This window comes from Sardina pilchardus, chromosome 1, assembly GCF_963854185.1.
Source record: "Sardina pilchardus chromosome 1, fSarPil1.1, whole genome shotgun sequence".
In the NCBI taxonomy this organism is placed as follows: domain Eukaryota; kingdom Metazoa; phylum Chordata; class Actinopteri; order Clupeiformes; family Clupeidae; genus Sardina; species Sardina pilchardus.
The window spans coordinates 42,209,297-42,233,970 of record NC_084994.1 but is presented as its reverse complement, the minus strand read 5'-3'; the positions used below and the strand labels follow the sequence as shown (position 1 = coordinate 42,233,970).

The 24,674-nt window shown below is 45.5% G+C and overlaps 2 protein-coding genes across 2 annotated transcripts; both read right to left on the bottom strand.

The window, feature by feature from the left end:
* Positions 1–280: 280 nt before the first annotated feature.
* Positions 281–8,461, bottom strand: si:ch211-69b7.6 (neuroblast differentiation-associated protein AHNAK). Its single transcript, XM_062544265.1, has 5 exons — positions 8,286–8,461; positions 7,146–7,190; positions 6,781–6,901; positions 6,436–6,611; positions 281–6,323 (listed from the first exon to the last, which is right to left on the bottom strand). Exons 2-5 carry the CDS (start codon positions 7,146–7,148, stop codon positions 708–710), a joined length of 5,916 nt encoding a protein of 1,971 aa, XP_062400249.1. The 5' UTR covers positions 7,149–7,190; positions 8,286–8,461; the 3' UTR covers positions 281–707.
* A 746-nt stretch (positions 8,462–9,207) lies between these two features.
* abcc10 (ATP-binding cassette, sub-family C (CFTR/MRP), member 10) lies at positions 9,208–23,540 on the bottom strand. Its single transcript, XM_062544264.1, has 21 exons — positions 22,816–23,540; positions 21,217–22,648; positions 20,451–20,678; positions 19,658–19,814; positions 18,662–18,840; positions 18,225–18,304; positions 17,700–17,871; positions 17,342–17,440; positions 16,570–16,759; positions 16,278–16,355; positions 15,983–16,171; positions 15,501–15,651; positions 14,655–14,847; positions 13,951–14,294; positions 13,409–13,578; positions 12,692–12,852; positions 12,070–12,323; positions 10,971–11,116; positions 10,526–10,623; positions 9,982–10,094; positions 9,208–9,682 (listed from the first exon to the last, which is right to left on the bottom strand). Exons 1-21 carry the CDS (start codon positions 23,001–23,003, stop codon positions 9,553–9,555), a joined length of 4,752 nt encoding a protein of 1,583 aa, XP_062400248.1. The 5' UTR covers positions 23,004–23,540; the 3' UTR covers positions 9,208–9,552.
* Positions 23,541–24,674: the final 1,134 nt, after the last annotated feature.

Sequence of the window (24,674 nt, the reverse complement as noted above, 5' to 3'; positions counted from 1 at the left end):
TATTTACGATACATTATTCATTCACAAAGAAAATTGATGTCCTTAAAGGATGGCTATTTCCTCTTTTTTAATTTAAGGCATTAAGATCAATTTCCAAAAGATGATTTTATATTCCTCTTCATAGTAAACTTTAGCATGTGTTCGAATACTTATGGAGGTAACTGTTTGTCTTTATTCTAAAACAATAGATTTTTTATATTAATATAAGATTAATGACACGTGATTAGACAAGCAGTTTTTGCAGCGCATACAGCACTCAAATCACAACTGACAACACAAGTCTTCTTGCGAAATATAATATATTTTTAATATATATCCTCATTGTTACACCTGTAGAAACATCACAATATATCAGCAATATATTGAAATTAGAATACACAAAGATTACAAAAATATAAAATTTGAGGCTTTATACATCACTTTGTACATAATGTATTTTACATATACATACATTATTAAACACTACTCTAAAGCACTACAGGTCTCTGTGGAATAATTCAGCAGTTTAGATTACTGTACAAAAGAAATTTAAGATATCCATCTGTAGGAACACACCTTAAGAATTTCATTGAGAATATAGTTTCCCTCATGGACAGTGTATTTCAGAGTATGGCCTTTAAGATTTTTCCATATGTGGTTTTGGTTGTCTTGTCAATCTATTTGTGTCACAGTAACTCTCTGCACTATAATATGCAGATGGACAGGCTTCATATAAGCTTAAGCAGATCAAACACAGACCCTTTCGGGGAGGCTTCTGGAACCTCAAGATCAAAAGTTGTGGTCCTCTCGTCTAGACTCCTCAAAGAGTTTAACTTCCCGTCATAGAGTTCTCTTTTAGACTTCCGCCGAAGTGTTATCGATCTCTCTGCTGTGTCCAAAGCAGCTGAGTCCAGAAAGTCCATTGACTTCCTCAGTTTCGTGTCTGGCCTACTAACTTTTATACTAGACTCTGGCAAGGTCATTACTCGGTCTCGAGGAGTTGGTAATTCCGGGAGGGAAACCTTAGCATTGGTGATCTCATTCTCCTTACTAATTGAATAGCTTGCCCTGACTTTTGTCTTCTTTGAGGGACGGACTTTGGTTGAAAAATTCATATCAGCATGATCTAAATCAAGAGCAGAGCCCCTCACATCCACATCTGGCGCATGACTTTTCGATTTCTTGTGACTGCTATATTTACCTAAGGTGGCGTCAATGTCGAGATCTGGGACTCTGGGTTCGAGGGCTGTGGTGTAATCTTTTAAGGTTCCTGAAACGTGGCCCTCTGGCATTTTCCCATTTAGTCTCGGAGAAATATTCAAGCCAGTAGGAATATCTAAATCAGCACTGGGAACATTTACATCTAGATCAGGATGATTCAGTTTCATGTTTGGGGAACTCAATTTTGGTGTTTTGATTTCACCCTTGATCTTAGGAGCTGAGAGGTTCATGTCTGGAGTGTTAAGTTCATAATCAGGTCCTTTAACCTTTCGTCCTAAGACGCCAAAGTCAGGCATCTTAATATCTGGCATCTTAAATTTGCTGGATGGACTGCCCATGTCAACATCAGGGACAGATATATCTGCCTTTGGAGCTTTCAGCTTAGTTTTTGGAACATTAATATTCACATCAGGACCTTCGAATCCAGCTCCCACCTTCGGTGGTGATACACTGAGGTCTGGTCCATCAAGATCACCATCTATGCCAATATCTGGACCCTTCAGACTTGGACCGCTAAACTTTGGCATTTTGAATTTGGGCATTTTTAATGTACCTGAGGGAGCATCAATGTCCACATCAGGGGCATTTAGATCTAATTTAGGGCCTTTCAGCTTGGGTTTTCCCAAATGCATATCTGTATCAGGGACACTGAAATCTCCGTTAATCTTTGGTCCACTGAGATTCATACTGGGCATCTTCAGGTCAGCCTCAGGTCCTTTTGGTAAGGTTCCTGAGACACCAAATTTAGGCATCTTCAATTTTCCAGATGGAGCATCAATGTCAAAATCTGGAGCGGAGACGCCTATCTTGGGTTTTTTTAGTTTAGGGAGTTTGCCTGTGGGCATATCTAAATCAGCATTGGGAATACTGACATCTAGTTTAGGATTTTTTAGTTTCATGTTTGGGGAACTCAATTTTGGTGTTTTGATTTCGCCTTTGATCTTGGGAGCTGAGATGTTCATGTCTGGTGTGTTTAGTTCATAATCAGGCCCTTTAACTTTTGGTCCTGAGATGCCGAAGTCAGGCATTTTAAAATCTGGCATCTTAAATTTGCTGGACGGACTGCCCATGTCAACATCAGGGACAGATATATCTGCTTTTGGAGCTTTCAGCTTAGTTTTTGGAACATTAATGTCCACATCAGGACCATCGAATCCAGCTCCCACCTTAGGTGGTGATACGCTGAGATCTGGTCCATCAAGATCACCATCTATGCCCATATCTGGACCCTTCAGACTTGGAATGCCAAACTTTGGCATTTTGAATTTTGGCATTTTTAATGTACCTGAAGGAGCATCAATGTCCACATCAGGAGCATTTAAATCTAATTTAGGGCCTTTCAGCTTGGGTTTTCCCAAATGCATATCTGTATCAGGGACACTGAAATCTCCTTTAATCTTTGGTCCACTGAGATTCATACTGGGCATCTTCAGGTCAGCCTCAGGCCCTTTTGGTAAGGTTCCTGAGAGACCAAATTTAGGCATCTTCAATTTTCCAGATGGAGCATCAATGTCAAAATCTGGAGCCGAGACGTCTATCTTGGGTTTTTTTAGTTTAGGGAGTTTTCCTGTGGGCATATCTAAATCAGCATTGGGAATACTGACATCTAGTTTAGGATTTTTTAGTTTCATGTTTGGGGAACTCAATTTTGGTGTTTTGATTTCACCCTTGATCTTAGGTGCTGAGAGGTTCATGTCGGGAGTCTTAAGGTCATAATCAGGCCCTTTAACCTTTGGCCCTGAGAGACCAAAGTCAGGCATCTTTAAAGTGGGCCACTTGAATTTGCTGGATGGACTGCCCATGTTAACATCAGGGACAGATATGTCTGCTTTTGGACCTTTCAAATCAGCTCTTGGAACATTAATATCCACATCAGGACCATCGAATCCAGCTCCCACCTTAGGTGGTGATACACTGAGGTCTGGTCCATCAAGATCACCATCTATGCCAATATCTGGACCCTTGAGTCCTGGAAGGCTAAACTTTGGCATTTTGAATTTTGGCATTTTTAATGTACCTGAAGGGGCATCAATGTCCACATCAGGGGCATTTAGATCTAATTTAGGACCTTTCAGCTTGGGTTTTCCTAAATGCATATCTGTATCAGGAACACTGAAATCTCCGTTAATCTTGGGTCCACTGAGATTCATACTTGGCATCTTCATGTTAGCCTCAGGCCCTTTTGGTAATGTTCCTGAGAGACCAAATTTAGGCATTTTCAGTTTTCCAGATGGAGCATCAATGTCCAAGTCTGGACCTGAGATGTCCATATTGGGTTTTTTAACTTTTGGGAGTTTGCCCGTGGGCATATTTAAATCGGTGCTGGGAACACTGACATCTAGTTTAGGACTTCTCCATTTCAAGTCTGGGGAACTCAATGTTGGTGCTTTAATTTCGCCTTTCATTTTAGGAGCTGAAACATCCATGTCTGGAGTCTTAAGTTTATAATCAGGCCCTTTAACCTTTGGTCCCGAGAGGCCAAAGTCAGGCATTTTGAAGGTGGGCCACTTAAATTTGCTGGATGGACTGCCCACGTCAACATCAGGGACGGATATGTCTGCTTTTGGAGCTTTCAGATTAGCTTTTGGAATATTAATATCCACATCAGGGGCATTTAGATCTAATTTAGGGCCTTTCAGTTTGGGTTTTCCCAAATGCATATCTGTATCAGGGACACTGAAATCTCCGTTAATCTTTGGTCCACTGAGATTCATACTTGGAATTTTCATGTTAGCCTCAGGCCCTTTTGGTAATGTTCCTGAGAGACCAAATTTAGGCATTTTCAGTTTTCCAGTTGGAGCATCAATGTCCAAGTCTGGACCGGAGATGTCCATATTGGGTTTTTTTACTTTTGGGAGTTTGCCCGTAGGCATATCTAAATCGGCACTGGGAACACTGACATCTAGTTTAGGACTTCTCCATTTCAAGTCTGGGGAACTCAATGTTGGTGCTTTAATTTCGCCTTTCATTTTAGGAGCTGAAACATCCATGTCTGGAGTCTTAAGTTTATAATCAGGCCCTTTAACCTTTGGTCCCGAGAGGCCAAAGTCAGGCATTTTAAAAGTGGGCCACTTAAATTTGCTGGATGGATTGCCCACGTCAACATCAGGGACCGATATGTCTGCTTTTGGACCTTTCAGATTAGCTTTTGGGATATTAATATCCACATCAGGACCATCGAATCCAGCTCCCACCTTCGGTGGTGATACGCTGAGATCTGGTCCATCAAGATCACCATCTATGCCAATATCTGGGCCATTCACATCAGGAAGACTAAACTTTGGCATTCTGAATTTTGGCATTTTTAATGTACCTGAAGGGGCATCAATGTCCACATCAGGAGCATTTAGATCTAATTTAGGGTCTTTCAGCTTGGGTTTTCCCAAATGCATATCTGTATCAGGGACACTGAAATCTCCTTTAATCTTTGGTCCACTGAGATTCATATTTGGCATCTTCACGTCAGCCTCAGGTCCTTTTGGTAAGGTTCCTGAGACACCAAATTTAGGCATCTTCAATTTTCCAGATGGAGCATCAATGTCAAAATCTGGAGCGGAGACGTCTATCTTGGGTTTTTTTAGTTTAGGGAGTTTGCCTGTTGGTATATCTAAATCAGCATTGGGAATACTGACATCTAGTTTAGGATTTTTTTGTTTCATGTTTGGGGAACTCAATTTTGGTGTTTTGATTTCACCTTTGATCTTAGGAGCTGAGAGGTTCATGTTGGGAGTGTCAAAATCAGGCATCTTCAGATCTGGCTTATCAACTTTTAAATTGGGTGAAACATCCACTTCTGGGACGTTTGGTGATTTTAAGCCAGAAAAACTGAATTTGGGCATTTTAAATTTAGGCATTTTCAATTTTCCCGATGGAGCATCTACATCTGGAATATTGAGGTCAATTTCGGGGCCTTTGAAGTCTTGCTTTGGCAAGTGGCCACTTGGGTTTGGCATATCTATACCACCTGACACTTTGGGAGGTTTGATGTTAAGACTTCCTGTCTTCATTCCTCCACTAATGTCCGGAGCAGACACTTTGGGCAGGGTTCCAATATCAGGCACTTCTACATCCAGGTCAGGAGCACTAAGGCCAAGTTCAGCTTGGGGAACTGAGAGGTCACCTTTAGAACCTTCAACTTTTAAATCTGGGGCTTTGATTCTTTTCTTTGTTTTGGGACTTGCTATGCTCAAGGTTGGCTTTTCCTGAGCAAACTTCCTTGATGTGTATTCATATGCAGAGGGCATATCGACATTAAGGTCTGGTAAAGCATTTGGGGTGTAATTATATGCTGAGGGTACATCAAGGTTAAGATCTGGTAAGGCGGCTGGAACATATTTGTATGCTGAGGGAACGTCAAGATTCAGGTCAGGTACTCCTGTTGAGGTATATTCATAACCTGAGGGTGAATCTAAATCAAGTTCTGGTGCTTTTACCTTGCCTTTTGATTTCCTTTTAGATGGCTTGGTCTTGTTCTTTGAAGGGATATGAATGTTAGCATTGGGTGGTTTGAATTCAACGTCTGGGGGATTACTGTCTGACGGCAGAATGTCTATTTCTATATCTGAACTTGGAACTCTTAAGTCACCATTCAGTTCAACTTTTGCTTCTGGACTTTCAGCTTGAGGAGCTGAAACAGCAGCATCAATTACGGCTTTTACGGGATTGTTTTCCCCTAAAATGTCTGGAGGAGATACGCTAATATCTGTGTCAGGTTTGATGTTTACATTTGGCTCTGGTATGTTTACATCAGCTTCGAGGTTGAGATCAGACTCAGGTGCTGTTATGTCCACTTGAGGTAAAGACACCTCTGCACTGAGGCCGTTGTCTGGTGTTTCTGTAGTAATCCCAGCAGTGTTTGGAATGTTAGGAGAGTCCAGCCCATCTCTTATTGCCACTTTGTCCTTTGCTCTCTGTAGAAAGTCTGAAACACCAACTTTTGGTTTACCATTGAGAGAGGGTAAGTCGGTGGTGAGGTCAACAGAGGCAGCACCTATTTCCTCTGGGTTCGACTCTTCTGGATTTCCTGCAAGAGATCCGTCCCTAGATGTGGGTTCTGAAGATGAACTGTCCAGGAATTTCTTCACTTTCGCATTGAAAAGTTTGTTGTATGAATCCTTCAGCATCTTTAAAAGGAGGGAGATAGTCAGGTACCTGAATGGCTGGTAGCAATATCATAAGTAGTTTTTATTATTATTAGTAGTAGTAGTAATAGTAGTACAATTCTAAAGCACCAACCATATCTGGAGCCTTGACACTGCCATCCAAGTTCCCCATACTTTTGCTAGGTTTCAAATTCTGCTTTGTCAGAACCTGGATTTTGTCATTATATGGCTCGATTAGCTTTAATATGTCCAGGATTTCGTCTTTTTTCAGATCATCAAAGTTGATGGTGGCACCAACAATTTCATCTCCTACAAATAAAGAAAAAAATGATCAAATTGATGGATGTTAATAGGTCCATAAATTGTTACATAACATGTTCTGGGGAAGTGAAAGAATAAATACACCTCCCAAGTAAACAGATATTATTGACTTTCATCAACTGCCTGCATCCCATGTTGTGTATAAAACAAACTCTACCTTCTTTTAGTCCTTGACTGCTAATGGAGTCATCTTTGATGCCGGCTACGACCACACCTCCTTCACCATCATCCGCCAGCAAAAGACTGTCGGAGAAGCTCTTTGATCTGTGGTGCCTAGTCTGAAAACAAACAGAGGGTACATTCATTGTTTGATGGGAGGATATATTGAGGGGTGAATATGATACACACACAATTACAAGAGAATGTATAAGGGAAAATGTACAAAAGATTGTCGCAATGAAATATCCCATGTTTATTTTTATGTGAGAGTAAATTATGAAACACTGACATTTTTGAAGGCTGAGAGATATGGTTATACCCCCAAGCACCCTGAATTTCAAGAACAAGAACTAGTTCACCTACCATGATGGCTATTTCTCAGGTTCACAACAACATTAACATTCACACCTGTAACACAACAAAAGGCTCTGTCATTTTTTTAGTTATTGATTACAATTTTTACACTATTGATATAGTCTCAACATTAAACATCATTGGAAACTGTGTTCACACAAAGACAATCAAGTCAGGTCTGCATGCTGTCTGGCAGTCTTTTTTTTTTTTTTTTAAAGAAAAGTTAATTTGGCATGTTGTCAGCAGAAACTCTAAGGCATTCAAGGAATTGCCTCAGGGCCGTGAGGAAACAAGGAACGGGTTTGGTGAGCCGTAAGGATGGAAGTCAACTGTTTCAGGTGTGTTTCACGAGGAGGGCCCCTGACAGACCAGACCACGCCCCCATGTTCCAGCCAGTGCTACAGTAGTGTCTATGCGGTGCTCTGTGTGTACTTGCACATGGTTAGACCTGACATCATTTTGCACTTAATACATCTAAAAATATTCAAATGATGTGTACAGAAAACTGTATACACTCGTTGCGGTACTTAAACATTACGATATACATAGTATGGTTATCAAGAGATGCTCCATTTTTTGTAAGTAAATAGACATGCTTACAGATCCAGCATTTTACACAATTCAGATACAGTATCACACTGGAAGTATTGCATAATCATCTGGTATAGTTTAGCACTCTGTGTACTAGCATAATGTAGATGTAATTACATTACAATTTCTGTAACCCACAAAACTTTAGAATTTCATGACAGACTGCCCTCATAAATTAATGTCATTAAGAAAATTCAACATCAATATTTACACCATGCGAAATCATGTGAAATTACATAATTTGGAATTACCAACATAAAGTCTAACTTGGAGTATAAAGTGTTAGGCTATGAATCAACAAATCACAAATCAGGAGCATTGTGCCCTTGAACAATGAATACATCTAAGCCATAAAAAACAAGCAGTTCCCTGATAACCTCAACAGGGAGCCTGCTGTCAAAACAAGACAAAGCTAAAAGGCAAACTATGATCATACTGTACATTGAATCACAGTTTCTTTCTTATCTATGCCCTCTCCCAACAGCGCAGTCATTCATTAATTACACAAGTGGACTGTATCGCTTCAAATGCAAGCAGAGAATGATAATTTGGACTCACCTGAGATTCCATGAAATTGCCGTTGGTGTTGCTCTTGAAGTCCACTGCGCACACTGTGCAGGTATCACTCTGCCCCATTAAGGGAGGAATTTTTTAACACACTGCGACTGATAAGAGTGTGTTTGCTTTCTCTCTCTCGTTCTCGCTCTCTCTCTCTCTCTCTCCCTCCCTTTGGAGCTCCAAGGACTGTTTGCCTCAGCCCACCTGTCAGCAGGAATATGCACCGGCAAAGCTGACAAACTGGTTCCCAGGCAAGGCATGGTGACATGGCCTGGCAAATCCACTCTCTTTCTCTCTCTCTCGTTCTCTCTCAAGGGTTGTTGGGAGGCATGACGTGTGGTGACATAAGGGTCCATCCGTAAACACAACAAAACGTAAACAGAGCACTCCCTCAAGTTTGACTGGGTGTGGCCAAAGTGAAAAACCCAGAATTCACCTGTTCAGAACGTTGTGACTCACGATGAGGGCACACACCCTTCTCTTCACAAATGATTCTCTAACACGCCCGTATCTAATGGCACACACTGAACGCACACCTAAGGAGACGCACAATTACTGAAATAAATTGTAGTAGTCAAACAATTGTGCCTATACCTCAGTTTGGATTATAGGATTATGTGCACTGTGCACACACGTACATGCCTACACAAGCATGTGCACACACACGTAAACAGTATGTGCATGTGTGCACACTCTCACTCTCTCACTCTCTCACACACACACACACACACACACACACACCCTTCAGGGCACCGATGCCACATGGGAGAAATACGAGGTATGACCTAACCCAAACGATCAGAAATACTAATGTACTGTAATAACTATTCAGTCACTCTAAAACGGGTTCGCCCTTTGGGTGGGGATATTAAAGATCGTTATTCTTTGGCAACACAACACAACACAACATAACAACACAATGCTGCAGTAATGAAGCAGGGAGGAGGATTGTTAAAAACAGTGACCAAACTTTACTTTTGACGACAACATGATCGTCTCAAACAAACAGAACTTCTGGTCACATATCACCAGCAAACAACATCTAAAAACAAACCTTCATCCCTGAGTAGAGCATCCGTTAACAGCTCACTAGGTACCACAACATGGGCAACATTCTGTCATACGTAAAACATAAATCGTACCGACACCTCAACAGGAACACGTAACGAATCATCTGTAACTTTAAGGTGCGTCAGCACAGTTTAGATGCTGAATAACGTCTGTATATCTGTGCGTGGTCCGCTCTTGGACATTTGGGCCTTCACGCTCAACGTCCTCCCAGCAGTCGGTGGAAGAACGAGTCCTCCCTCTGAGACAGAGCAGCAGGGCTGTCAAACTCCACCGCCTTCCCAGCATGCATCACCAGCACTCTGTCCGAGTCCATGATGGTGTTGAGCCTGTGTGAGCATGAGTGCAATGATACACAAAGTTAATGACGGCCGGAGGCAGCACGGAGACGGCTATCTATAGGCCTTTGTTTGAGATTCTTTTAGCAATTACGTGTCTTTTAATTAATTGTATGCTAATGTATTCAAATGTGTTGGCAAAGGCACCTTTCCAAGTTGAACATATTACAGCTGGTGGTAATGATCATCTGAGAAATGCACATATCTAAAGCCATCTAGGACTTGCACATGTATTCACACTCGGGATAAATACGTCAGTTTTTCGGTATGGAAGCAGACAAGTCACTGACCTGTGTGCAATAGTCAGAACAGTTTTGTCCTTAAACGTTTCTCTGATGGTCTTCTGTAGGAGCATGTCAGTCTTCTGGTCAACACTCGCAGTGGCTTCATCAATGCAAAGGACCTGTTGAAACAGCGCATATTACACAAATGATGACAGCTCATCCATTGAATCAATATAAACCCATCTCTCATCTATCGATACCAATAACAACACTGCACTGTTCTCAAAATACTGTAAGTCTCTTAGATCCCTAATTTGAATGATGTGCAAATCACAAAGTCTTCAGTCTAACTAAAGCTAGTTATAAATATCTAAACAAAACAACAATTTGCAAACATAACACCATGGCCAAGACCTTAACCACAAACACTGTTGAGTCAGCTCAATGCTCCCACGTCACGTGATAGCTATACTTCATACACAAGAACTTAGCTTGTTGATAGACTTTGCTTGTGTTTCACAGTGAGAATACTGTACTGTATGTGTTTTTGTATATGTTCTAGTCAGACAGTGGCATATCAACTGCGAAAAAGCATAGACAAAGATCATACGTTAGCTTCGGTCAACAGGGCTCGCGCCAGACACAACAACTGCCTCTGGCCCACCGACAGGCACTTTCCCTTCTCCCCCACCTCTGCATCCAGACCTCCTACAGCACAGAGAGGAACACACACACACACACACACACACACACACACACACACACACACACACACACACACACACACACACACACACACACACACACACACACACACACACACACACACACACACACACACACACACACACACACACACATTATTGTAAGGCTTCCTCCAGTAAGTGAGTTATGTTATTTATAAAACTATATAGTTATTCATAAAACTTCAACATTTTTATTGTAAATACTAATTGGCCTCCTCCAGTTTCTTTCCAAATGACAGATCAGAGCTTGTCCCATCTCTCTGCATCCCCTTCCCTCCCCTCTCTCTCCTCCCCTCCCCTCCCCCTCACCCATCCTCCTGACCACCTGGTCCAGGTGGCACTGCTCCAGGGCATCCAGGAGGCGCAGGTCAGAGTGCCGACCGCAGGGGTCCAGGTTGTCCCGCACCGATCCCGAGAACAGGAAGGGGTCCTGAGGGATGACGGCCATCTTTGACCTACACGGCAAAAAAAAGAAAAAAAGGTGAGTGTGAGCACCTGAGCAAAGGATTCCAGCAGTAAGAGCCTTTAAGAGCCTAACTGCATAAACTGGTGGAAACTAAATCTTGGTTGGTTGTTGACGTGAAATCAAGATGGCTAAGAGAGTTACAACATGGGTGTCATTAATGGTGTGGCTAACTCTGGCCTTGTGAAAGCTATCAGACTGACAAGTTATCATTAGTGGACAAAGTCTGTCCATAGGTGTGGCTGAAATGTGTAGAACAAAAAACAGTAGGCTTACTTGGAGTTAAATGGTTTACAGCGGGCTCAAGTAGGTCATGTTGTAAAGCATTTGTGTGCCTGATTATAATGAATGGCCAATGATAAGCATAACACAGGTCCAGCTATCGTGCTATCGAAGAATTAGCCAATTCAACATGCAAAAGCAAAAAGATCTAAGAAGTAAAATCTACATCCCGGCAGAGCTGTCCGAACAGTATAGTCTAGGTGGGCAGTCACAGACAAGTTACATTTCTCCTGCTGACTGTCACATTTCTCTAGCCTGGAAAATCCAGACCCTGGTGCAGTAATCTGACAGATTAATATAAGGGTCTGGCCACGTATAATGAAAACGATCTTGAGGGGCGGCACCAAGCATGCATTTCAAATTCTCACTGCACACAATTGGATAACACTACAACCAATGTTAACTGACAGATTCATTGCAGCTCTGTCGTCATCTGTTTAGCCCGCCTCATGGCCCGCCTGTATCAGATACACCGATTTGATTGGTCCCGCAGATAGAAGCGGTTGAAGTAACGTGCGCCATTGCTCTTTGAGTCTCTTGCAGACACAATTAAAATTGTGGTCTCGCGAGGACCCTGGATTTCCGGGGTAGCATTTCTCCTACTGACTGAGTACAGAATACCAGGAGGAGTCCCGGTGTCCCCCCCCCCCCCCCCCCCCTCACCTGAGCTGAGACAGCGCCACCTGGCTGATGTCCACTCCGTCCAGCCGTATGCGGCCCTGGTTCAGCTCCTGCATGCGGAAGAGAGCCAGGAAGAGGGTGGACTTCCCCGAGCCTGTGCGCCCCACGATGCCCACCCGCTCCCCGGGCAGCACCTCCACGCTCACGCCGTCCAGCGCGTTGGGCAGGCCCGGCCGGTACGTCAGCACGGCGCCGGAGAACTCCACCCGACCGTGCTGCGGCCATGTTGGGGGGACCTGGGGAAGGGGAGGTGTCAATGGTAATTCTACTAGGCTGGTAGAGAAAATAACAAGAAAATAACAAGATCTACTGAGATAAAACAGCTGCTGAAAAGTGTTACACAGAGTAACAAGTGCACTCGGCGTCTGCACAGCTTTCTTGTCTATCCCCCTTGATTGTGCAGTTCAGGTAAGACTACATACTATTGTAGTAAACAAACACATCAGTTCGGAGCACCAATACAGGCAAAATAAGGCCCGCCAGGACATATGCTTGAGCCTGCACACTAGCATTTAAGTTAATAAGAACAAGTTAAAATGACCAAATAGACAGAGAGATTGAGAGAGATTTTTACTGCAGGTGAGAGCCAAGCTCCTGCTCTGACCTGCTGGCTGCCATCTTGGGGCTCGGTGGGCACGGTGGTGCTGTACTCCTCGGTGCGCTCTATGCTGACCAGCTGCATCTCCGTCTGGGCGTAGGTGAAGATCAGCCCCGACAGCAGGCCGGTGATGGAGAGGGCGTAGGACAGGGACAGACCCACCAGACCTGAGGGAGCCAGCCAAGCACAAGCACAAGCACAGGGACAGGGACAGGGACAGGGACAGGGACAGGGACAGGGACAGGGACAGGGACAGTCACTCACTAGGCCAGACAGCAGGTCATGTGTGCAAGATATCCACGTTTAAAGCAACACTAAAGCACCTCTCCTCTGTCGCACGCACACCATTTGTTTATCCAGTAAATAACAATGTCCACAGACAATATGTTGATTGTCTTGTGACATCAAAGCACCAGGCCCCAGGTAATGTGTGCAAGATATCCGTGTTTACTGGAGAGTACTGTGAAATGAGCGGGATGACTGTGTTTAATGGTATACAGTATACTGTATATACAGTTAAATAAGTGGGAGGACAAGGAAAAATGGCATCGAAAAATGCTTTCTGTAAATTATATGCGGTACAACATTACCAAACATATCACAAAGAAACTTGTGTAATGAATAGAAAATGAATAGGAAGTTTGTGTAAAACTCAAAATCTTTGAGCACTCTAGAGCCATGCGCAGACAAATCTTGAGGAATGCCGGCGACGTTGACCGATACCTGGGTCTATTGATTTGAACTGGTGCTGGATGACTGCAATGACGCTGATGCCGGTCACCACGGCGACGCCGATCATCTGGAGGCGGATGTCGAGCCACTGCATGGCGGCGTTGCTGGCGAACAGACATCGCTGATTCTGCTCCAGACGGCGCTCATTCTCAGCCTCAAACCTGCACCACGACATCACGTGACCTCCACACAGTCAGGACACCATTTTGATATCTAATGGCTAACTAGTTCTGCCGGAAATACTTAATGTCTTAATAAGTTACAGATGTAACAGTAACACTGAGACTCTACAATCACAGCACAGCAATGATTTTGGAATATAGAACTCAGTAATGAGTGACTCCAAACTATAGTTAAGGTCGTATTTTACATACACTGAAGGTCATTCACCTTTAGATTGTGGAAAAGCCTATGGGCCAACCATTAACCCACTATCCAACCACATACAAACAATTAACACATCTTCCCCCAGGACAAGCATGACGTCACCTCTACTGAACCACTCTGGAGGTCAAAGGTCGTCCGTCTCTCACCTGGCGGCGTTCCCGCTGGCCCTCACCGTGCCCAGGCCGGCGAGCGTCTCGGAGAAGTGCGAGTAGACGGGCGAGAGCGTGAGGCTGCACAGGCGCTTGAGCTCGCGCGAGCTGTGGCGGTAGAAGCGCTGCGTGCGGTAGTAGAGCGCCCCCAGTGGCAGCAGCGGGAGCAGCAGCCAGGGCAGCCCGTACGCCATGACAACGAGCATGCCCAGCAGCCCGAACACGTTGGCCAGCAGGATGTTGAGCACGAACGGCATCGAGTCGTCCACGATGTACATGTCCGACGAGAAGCGGTTGAGCACGCGGCCCAGAGGCGTGGTGTCGAAAAAGGTCACCGTGGCCTGAGGGGGTCAGGTGGGGGGGAATAGAGGTCAACAGAGGTCGACAGAGGTCGCTCAATATTTCAAAAGGTTATTCAGTTTGTAATCAAAGAGAAACTAACTAGATCAAGTAAGGAGGTGTAGGTAAGTGTGAAGTGGGTTGAGAATCTCAGAATCTTTGTATGCTGCCCTGGCCTATATTTACAGTACATGTATATTCTCACTAATTAAATCTAAAGGAAGCTGACATCAACCTAGAACAGCTCATGTGGAAATACATAAGTGGACTAACCAAGCAGTCGTTATTTCAAATTGCCATCTATCAGTAAATATATAAATAAAGGACAAATATGTTCAATGCTGTTTAGGCTGGTGTCTCACCTTCAGGATTCTGTCTAGCAGCCTGTTGTGGATGACCGTAGCCGCACGGATGCCGCCGTAGGCGAAGAGGAAGGCCCTTACGGCGGTGAAGAGCGTGTTGGCACCGGCCAGGGAGCCGTACACCGTCATGTAGAACTTCACATCGGAACTCATGTTGGCCACAGGTGAGGTCTCTCTGAGTAACATGGGGGACCTGGACGCAAGGTGACCAAAGTGGCAGTTGGTGATTATCACCACGTCTGTCATCTATCACAATAAGATGTCATGTTCTTGATCATTAGTACACCGCGTAATTCTCTAGGAAATTCTCTAATTACAGAAATTGTAAAATATTTCCTTCCAACATACATTTGGAAGCGTATGTTGAGAGTTTCTACCGGCCCAAATGTCAAGAAAGATTTCAGTGTGTTCTGACTACAACACAAAAAGGTGTTGATGAAAATATATTTACAAGCTGTGAGTCACTTTGGATAAAAATGTTTGGTGGTTATGGTTATGGTTTTATTTGATAAACAAGCACATGGAAATTCAAGCTGCAAACACAACAGCTCAGTGGTGTAGTCTAGTTAGCCGTAGTGGGCATACATGTAGTTTAGTTAATTGCAGAGGGTAAACTGTGATCAACCCCATATGTTAATACATATCCTTGACTATTTTAAGTGGGTATACTGAGATGGTGATGCTTTTTCAGTGGGTATACTGTGTAGTCCCATGTATCGCGTAGCTGCAACACTGCAACAGCTCTTGTGGAGGATGGAGTGCTGTAAAAGAGTAAACCCAGCACACAGGCTGAACATCCTCTCAGGGGAGGCCGCATAGCCAGGAGACAGATGTAGCGTAACTCACGTGAGGCCACCAGGGGAGAAGAGGAGGAGCAGTGGGGAGTCGTGAGGAGGTGGGAGGAGGAGGAGGTCCACGTCGGCTCCCACACCCGTGGAGTTGCTCTTCAGGTGGGAGATCCAGTGGGACAGCCACCACTCGGAGACGTTCTTAGACGCTTTCGAGGGAGAAGAAGACACACATATGAGGTCTAGTCAGAGACTAGAAGATGTGTGTGGATTTGTATGCTGTAGTTCTGATTGTATGCACAATTTACATTTGCGTAGATCATCTGATGTTCAAGTCAAAGACAGTCATAAACTGGATACTTCCAGTACAGTGCAGTGCAGTTTGTAGTTAATCGTCACAGGAGATCAGATATCATTTAGCTGGCGACACCAAGAAGTTACATGGATACCAAACAAGAGAGAAAGAAAGAGTGAGAGTAAGTGAGAGAGAGAGGGAGTGAGTGAGAGAGGGAGAGAGGGAGAGATGGAGAGATGGCCAACCTTGCATGAGGAAGATAGAGAGGAGGATGGACACAGCCAGAGCCCCACCCACAGCTCTCCAGTAGGCTCGGTACACAGACCAGGCCAGCCCGCCCACTTGCTTCTGCTCCTCCCCCGAGTCCTCCTCAGGCCCCTCCTCCAGGAGTAGCTCATTGGATGACTCCTGCTCGTCTCCCTGACCTATGTCATCTGATTGGCAGAGAGTGGTGAGAGCGTGATTAGTCTGATCAGTTCAGTCTGATCATTTTTACACAATTTAGTGCTAAACAAAATGAATAAATCTGTTGGAGCATACCCTTCTCTTTTTTGTTGCTATTGTTCTTTCGATCCTTTGGCTCTGCTTCCACTAAGGGAAGCACCTCACTGGGTGAGCCTTCGTTAGGAAAAGATTTGCAAAGAAAAGGTCAATAATAAAAAGTACATGAGTGATTATCCACATTCTCCTATATATGATCTGCCTATACTTTATGAAGACATTTACATCACACTATTTCCATACAGTGTCATGTGTATAAAATAATAATAATAAAAATATATATATTATTTTATAAAAAAATAATTAGACTTGACCCATTAGAGTCTCATACCTATTTTAATGATTGCCCCATTGTCCATGAGAACCACCACATCTGCTCTGTCAAGGAACTCTATGCGATGAGTGCAAAGGATTCTGGTCTTGGTGCTGAGAACACCCAGAATGCACTTCTCCATGAGGTGATTGGCCACATCCGTGTCCACCGCTGCCAAAGGGTCATCGAGCAGGTAGATCTCCTTGTCCTGTGTGTCCAGGAAAGACACATAAGTAAACATGAAGTGACAGAATTTACACAAAGGTATATGTCTTTTTGCATAAACAAAATTATGTTTTGCATAAACAAAACCTGGCAATGTATGTATTTCACTATGTCACAGTGGACAATGGAACTGATTTATTTTTCTGTGTCCTGAGGCTGTTCATTCCAGCACATACAGTCTCCTGATCATGCGCAATTATTTCTGTCACACCAGCAAATATTTCAGTCTCTACCCTCATGATACGAGTTTGTCACACGTCAGGCGTGCAGATTGTAAGTCCTGCTTTATTGAACCCTATACTTAACTGGTTCTGGGTCAAGGCAGGACGCTCAGTGATTACACAGACCCTTTCAGCTGCATAAACAAACATGTGAAAACAACCTTGAGCTAACGGGGGCTACTTGGGGACAAACCAAAAAATATTTGTAAAAAACACAAGTTTTACAGTTGATATTTTTGTGGAGCATTATGTTAAAGTCTGATTCATTTTCATGTTAAAGTATCTGCATTGGTTTCCACTAGAAACCCTGTACTAGTAAGAGACTGAAAGGGTCTGAGGCCCACCATGTACACGGCACGGGCCAAGGCCAGACGGCTCTTCTGTCCTCCACTTAGTGTCACTCCGTTCTCCCCGACCTCCGTCCGGTCCCCATTGGGCAATATCTGGCAACAGGAAACCAAACGTGTGTTTACAGACGTACTGTATGGTCACTTCCTACTGAGGACTGGCCTATCAGTTTCACTTTTACAATTAAACTTCATTGACACTGTATCATTTGTAGGACCCCCCCCCTTTTTTTTTTTAAAGTAAACGACTGCTGAATGTAACACATCACATAGCACAGTAATATGATTTTACTCTGCAGATGTAGATTCCACAAACGAAAAAACGTAAACAATGAAACATACACATATATCTTACATTGAGATCATCACTGAGCGCACAGGCGTCAATCACAGCCTGATAAAAAGCGCTGTCAAAGTCACGGCCAAACAGGATGTTGTCCCTCACGCTGGCGTGCTGGATCCAGGGCTCCTGGGTGGCCAGGCCGAACCCTTCGCTCCGTCCCGCCACGTACACAGATCCTCCGAGCCTGCAGGTCACACACAATGCAGCGCACACAATGGAATGAGCTCAGTGAGCTGCACACAATGCAATGCCTGCTCGTGTACTGAATGCCAGTAGAGGTGATTAATTTTGCCTGAGTACTCATGACTGGTGACAATGTAGTTTTGTTGAGTTGGGTGACTCAGGCCGCACAAGGACCAACTGGCTGGGGAGGACAGGCTAATTATCTCTGCGTCGTGACATTAGCTAATTAAATGGATAATTGGCTAATGTCACAACGCAGAGAAAAACTAAGCAGAGTAATACATCTTGACGTGTTCAATTTTCAATAGAGTCCACTGTTGAATGTTGTTGCCATGGCCATGAGATGAAGCTCACCTCTGAAGCTCTCCACTGATGGCAGCCAGCAGGGAACTCTTCCCACAGCCCACCTTCCCCACCACGGCCACCAGCCGGCCCTGATCCACAAGGCACAACAAACAGAACAGGTGTGCTTTCACTCTTTCACTCTCATTGAGTCTGAAGGAGGTCTATTTTGTAATATAATGTAATATTACATTACATTACATTTGGCTGACGCTTTTTAACCAAAGCGACTAACAATTTTTACGTTTTTAAGAGCAATTCTACCAACAAATTTACAACAAGGAAAAAAAACACAATAAGTGCATTAATGAGTGTAATAAGTGCATCAATGAGTGCAATTGACCATAGGATCAGCAAGACTAGTTGTAAGTAGTCCTATGAGACAACTTGTTATTAGTCATGAGCAAGCTACTTTTAGTTATTATTCCATATCGACAGGAGTGCCACACCTGCTGCACACTGAGGTTGAGGCTGCTGAGTAACAGGCTTCCTGTGGGAGGCCCTGGCGTGGCGCTCTGCCCCTCCAGAGGGTGGCCTGTGCCCGTGGTTGTGCCGTCCGGCTCCGAGGACTGCCATGAGAAGGTGGCCTGCCACAGCTCCAGCGCGGACAGGGGGTCTTCAGGAGCGTCTGCCCAGTGAGAGAGAGACATGATGGGACATTCAGAGAGAGAGAGAGAGAGAGAGAGAGAGAGAGAGAGAGAGAGAGAGAGAGAGAGAGAGAGAGAGACATGGGCCATTCAGAGAGAGAGAGAGAAATGTGATATAAACATACAAATATATAACAAGTATATCAAAATGGCGGGATATAGTTTGCAACCACAATTGATTAGCAAGAGCCACATAAAGTATACAACAGGAAACCATAAAATATAATGTTTTCATTTCCTTTTCGGCTTAATTTTCAACTAACTCTGAAGATGATGATACAGTAGGCCTACATGGGACAATTTTTGAGCAATATTGCAGTCCCAATTATTTTGATTGGATGATCATGACTATTTGTCTACAGACACTGTTGCCCAACATCAATGGGAACCTGCCAGAACCACAATAATGAGGAACACTGCCCAACTACATTGCTCAAAAACGTTGCCTCACTCATCATTCGATTAAAAGCAAAGATGCAACAGCTATAACCCAGCCAGACAGAGGAGCCAACTGGAGCCAAGAGAGCTGAGTTCAGATGAGGTGATCTTGCTAAAATGAAGAACTCTGCGCATCAATCCTAATCATCTGCCGTCACACACAGGTGCTACTCAGGAGGACCAGGAGAATCACATGGGAAGGAGACTGGAGCACACTGATCTCACTTGCAGTCTTTTATTGGTGCAAACAGACTGTCTTGTGAGATCAGTGTGCTCCAGTCTCCTTCCTATGTGATTCAGATGAGGTGATGTTTACAGACGTCCAGTGGCGTCTGGCGCAGGTAGTGCAGGTAGACGCACCTTTGTTGTAGTAGGCGCTGAGGTCCTGGTTGCGGAGCCTGAGGAAGCGCTGGATGCGGTCCAGGGAGACCTTGGCCTCCAGGGTGCCGTTGAGGACCCAGGGGAAGGCGTTGAGCGGGAGGATGAGCATCCCCACCAGGGCCAATGTGGTGAACACCTGGAGGAACACACACAGACGCAGACGCTTATGCTACTGGACCACTAGAGAACACACACACACACACACACACACACACACACACACATACACACACACACATAGCTAACTGGACCTGAGTTAAGCTATCTGGAGTGTGTTCTAAGGATGCTTGTCATTGCTGGCTGTGAGCAGTAGGAATGTCAGCGACTCACAATCGGTCAAACCCAGTTCAATTCCCAAACCAACCATCGCAAAACTCTGTGCTGCTTTGGATAAAGGTGTCCGCAAAAATACCAGTGAACTTTAACTTTTGACTTTAGTGCAAGGGCTCTTGTTTTGCTATTCATAACTTGATGGCAACTTTTAAGTTGCTTTGGATATCTACTTCCTGTGATGTGTAAAAACAGGGGGAATGCCGACTAAAGAATGCAGACTGGCAGACTGCAGTTGATGCACACAATATGTTTTTCAGCAATGTTGCTAGGCACTGTTCAGCATTGTTGTTCAGGTGCATTCCAATTTGCTAATGGTGGCCAATGAAAACAAAAACGAGACTACAGGGTACACAAACCATAGGATCGGTGTGTTCTCTGCATTCACCAGTAGGTGGCGAAAATGCGCTGATGATATAGTCAGGGCTCTTACTGTACTAACCTTAGCTGCCGTTAGTTGGTTTCCCAGCAGCACATAGGTGACAAAGGTGAGGATGGAGACGACCACTGGCAGGGCGGCCCAGGTGTACACACACACTGCGTCCAGGTATTTGAGGGCCTTCAGGCGGGAGAGCTCCCGTTTGCGGCACTCGCCGATCTTCTGGGCAAAGTGCTGCTCCCAGTTGTAGAACTTGAGGACCCGGATCCCAAAGAGTACTTCCGTCATGAGCTTTAAGAGAGGAACCCAGATACGCACATGCTATAGTCACAGCTATAGTTCAGTCACCAAGCTGAATTAACACGCTGAATTAACATGCTGAATTACTCAGTAGCTCAGTTAAAGCTGAGTTAGGCTAAGGTAACTTTAAAGGAACATGACAACAATTTCTGAAATCAGCACTTCTGTTGTGAGCTTTAAGAGAGCAAGGCTGTAATCATAATATTCTTTGAGGGGACCCCATTGGGGGACCCCAATGTCCCCACCAACACTGAAAAATGCTCAAAATGCCCACACCCAACATCTGGACATAAATTGTTAGGCTACAGTAGTGTCCCTCACTGTTGTGCAAAATGATACGCTACACGGATAAATATCTGACAGAGAAAGGGAGTGCAACTTAACTGAAATGATCTCAGAGAAACTGGATTTGCAGAGAATTCAAATCAAAAGCTAGAAAGGATAAGACTTGCTTTTATAAACCTGATAAAACTTGCTTTATAAACCTGCCCGTATAAAAGGTAACAGGACACACGCGTGTCCCATGTACCTTCACTCTGCTGTCCTTATGAGCCAGCATGTGCCTGTTGTTGTCCAGGATGCGCGAGGCCAGGACCTTATTGAGGGGCACCAGCAGGATCGCCACGGCCAGCCCTCCCAGGAAGGACACGCCCACCTGCAGGTAGAGCAGGTAGAGCGCCAGGGCGAACTGGAAGGGCAGGCTCCACGCCTCGTGGAAGCTGTTGAAGAAGTTGACCAGCCGGTCGGTGTCGGTGCTCATGAAGTTGACCACCTCGCCGAGCGCGAAGCGGGCCAGCGCGGCGCCGCTGACGCGCAGCGTCTTGCCGTAGATGGCGGAGACGACGGCGGCGCGGGCCTCCAGCGACACCTTGGACACCTGGAAGACGAAGACGTTGCGGAGCAGCGCCGAGAGCAGCGCGCTGGCGGCGAGTCCGGCCGCGCACCAGGCCCCCTGCCGGGCAGGCGCCGCCGGCGACTCCATGAAGCCCACCAGGCCGCTGAGCAGCAGGGGGCCGGCGAAGGACAGCATGCTGGACGCCAGCTTCAGCGCGCCCAGTGAGTAGTAGCGCAGCCCGAAGGCGCGGTGCAGGACCCTCAGGAGGCTGACGTCCTCCGCGACCACCTCCTCCTCCTCCTCCTCCTCCTCCTCGCGGGCGACGATAGCGGCCGCGTCCTCCTGAGGTTCGGTCCAGGAGCCGTTGAGCAGGCCGCTCCCTCCGGACGGCTGCGGAGCCTCCGCGCGACGCCTGCGCGTCCTAGACGCCAACTTCGCCGTCGCCTCCTTCTGGCAGTCCTCCCAGCAGCGGCGGAACCGGCGATGGACGGCGGCGGTCCTCAGCCTGTGGGGCAGCTGGAAGACGTCGCCGGGCCGCTCCAGCTCGCCGCGCTCGCCCTGCCGCAGCAGCGGGTCCAGCCAGAGGTAGAGCAGGCGCGACAGACAGCCGCTCCCGTCCTCGGCCACCAGGTCGCCCGCGCTCACCTCCCGGGGGAGCAGCGGCGACGACATGTCCGAAGAGGCGTTGATGGACAAGGGGTCCCGCAGAGCTCGAACGCAGGGGACGGCGAACGCCGAGAGGTAGAGGAGGAGGAACGCCGCTCGAGCCACCGCCAGAGCCAGGCGCGCCACCCGCAGGGGCTGCGAGAGGTCGAGGTAGTCGCTGCTCTGGACGTAAGCCATCAGGGTGATGACCAGATTCGGGATGAGCAGGACCACCAACGCCACCAGTAGTAGGGGACCTCTGGTGCATCTGTAGGCAGACCTCTGCAGGACCACCACGGCTGCGAAGTGAACCAGCCAGGCGATGATGGCACAGCCGTCAGCCAAGACGTCCAAGTATACATCGGGGTCTTGCAGTAGGGCCACTGCCACCACGTCTCCGATGCAGAGAAGCCCGAGCAATAGGGCCGAGGCTGCCCTGAAGCCCCAGCCATAGGAGCGGTGGGCCTCCAGATAGGTGCATCTGGAAGAACCCAGAAAAAAAAAAACTTTTAATCCACTCTTAAATCATGTGCATCTTTCTAGATGTTATAAGACTAATCTAGGTTAATGTAATATTATGCACGGTTTTCATTGGTAAAATGAAAGCATCTGCCACATCACCACTGTTAGGCTACTCCACATACTTACCTTGGCGTGCTTAGATAACAAGCGCTAATGACAGCTACAGCCGCGTAGGGCACGGAGCCAAACACCAGTTGATTGAAGCATGGACTGAAGGTGCCATTCCTCCACACAGGTAGAGGGTCGTGGATGTCGGTGTGACAGAGTTCCGAGATAATGTCGGCGGGGCCAAGACCCAGAGTGTGCCCCTCCATTGTTAAGTTATCAGTGTGGACATTTAAGGGACTTCTGTGTATTCTGTCTTCAACTGTAACCTTTTAAGACAGCAGCAGACTGTGCGTTTTGCCAGATTGTCTGCAAAGATTTCGCGTCATCGGAGGAGTTTACGTTTTAGGATAGGCTATGTGGGAAATACAGGCTGTCATAGCCTGTTCTATTACATTCAATCTTGTCTTCATAACTGGCAAATTAATGACACCTTTAATATGCTCATTCCCAGCTGTTCATCGATGCGATAAATACTTTTGGTCTCGTGACACTGCGGACATTAAACTTGGCTTGCTGGTTACACCTGGCAGATTGTTTTGAATGGCTCCCTGGCTTAGTTAGCAGTCATTAGTGAATCAAATTGTAGTCACGAAATAACACTATTCATAATTTAAAAAAAAAAAGTGTTCTTTGTGTTCCTGCTGAACATGTAGCGCGTGTCATTTAGTCAGTTGATATGAAACTACAAAGAATACACGATACTTATCATTGATGTTGACACAACTGCAGTCGCTCAATGCCAAATTTGCATCGCAGGACACCAGACCTATCACACAAAATGCTCACTACTGCGACCTGCTGGTTGGGAGTGGTGTTGAGCAAAATACCCAAGGCAGAATATTAGAACTGTTGGAGCTTATCTTTCTGTATCACAGTCTTTATTGTAATATTTCGAGATGATGCCTTTTTAATTTCCATGAGTAAAACGTAATCAGGAAGATTAGAACAATCAAGATTAAAACCTTTCCTTAAAATATTTCATTGCATGTGTAATGAATCTTAAAGTTTAACTTTTTGAGAAGCACCTGTAGGCTACTTTGCTGAAGTTTGCTGACGTTTTTTGCCTCAGCAGTAGCTAGCATATCGGTCACTGAAATGAATGGGGTCGGAACTCCTTCCCTCCCTCCAGCTGTACAATATAATAAGAAAGAGAGTGCGCTGGAGCTTCAAAAGAATCTCTGCGCTGGAGCTTCAAAAGGGGAGGGGGGGGGGGGGGGGGGGGGGGAGATCCTGAACCAAGAGGAGGTGATATGAATCCTGGGGACGACTTGCTACTGTAAGTAGTCCATATATATGCAACAAAAAGAGGACTGCAGGAAATATGAAGGGAAGAATACATGAAAAGGGGGAAGAAGTTGGAGTAAAGCATGATGAAACAGAACCCTATACATGCTGAATGGAGAGAGACTTGAACGGGGGGAGCAGTCGGATAAAGAAAAGGAGGAAAGGAAGAAAAGGAGACAGATGAACCCCCTGTTGGAGAACACACAAAATGGAGGAAGGAGGCCATGATGAGATACTGACAAGGAAAAAAAGAACGCATGCATGGAGGATTTCATAGAGATACGGAAGAAAGAGAGAGCAACAATACCACGGCGGGGAAGAAAGCCGCAAGGAATCAGAGAGACCTGACAACATATGCTTTTGACGACAAAAAAAGAGTGTGTGGGAGCAAAGCACATTCAGGCGAAGAGATAGAATAACATTCACCACGACAGTGGAGAGAGTGATCTGAGATCTATCAAAAATAGAGATGAAGAGAGAGATGAAGAAAGAGAGAGAGCGAGAGAGAGAGAGAATCTGCAGAGAAAGAGAAAGCCTCTGAAAGCAAGTGGAGCAACAGACGAAAACGCAGCTGAGGGCTGATGATGACCTGG

What these genes read in the sequence shown, in the direction of transcription:
- si:ch211-69b7.6 (XM_062544265.1), bottom strand. An exon ending in CAGTCAAGGACTAAAAGAAG is followed by an intron (nt 6,612 to 6,780) that starts GTAGAGTTTGTT and finishes CTTTATTTGTAG; the next exon opens with GAGATGAAATTGTTGGTGCC. An exon ending in GTGTCAAGGCTCCAGATATG is followed by an intron (nt 6,324 to 6,435) that starts GTTGGTGCTTTA and finishes CTCCTTTTAAAG; the next exon opens with ATGCTGAAGGATTCATACAA.
- abcc10 (XM_062544264.1), bottom strand. Translation starts at nt 23,003, where the DNA reads ATGGAGGGGCACACTCTGGGTCTTGGCCCCGCCGACATTATCTCGGAA. An exon ending in TCAACCTCAGTGTGCAGCAG is followed by an intron (nt 18,305 to 18,661) that starts GTGTGGCACTCC and finishes CTTGTGGATCAG; the next exon opens with GGCCGGCTGGTGGCCGTGGT. An exon ending in TGGCCCGTGCCGTGTACATG is followed by an intron (nt 16,760 to 17,341) that starts GTGGGCCTCAGA and finishes CTGGACACACAG; the next exon opens with GACAAGGAGATCTACCTGCT.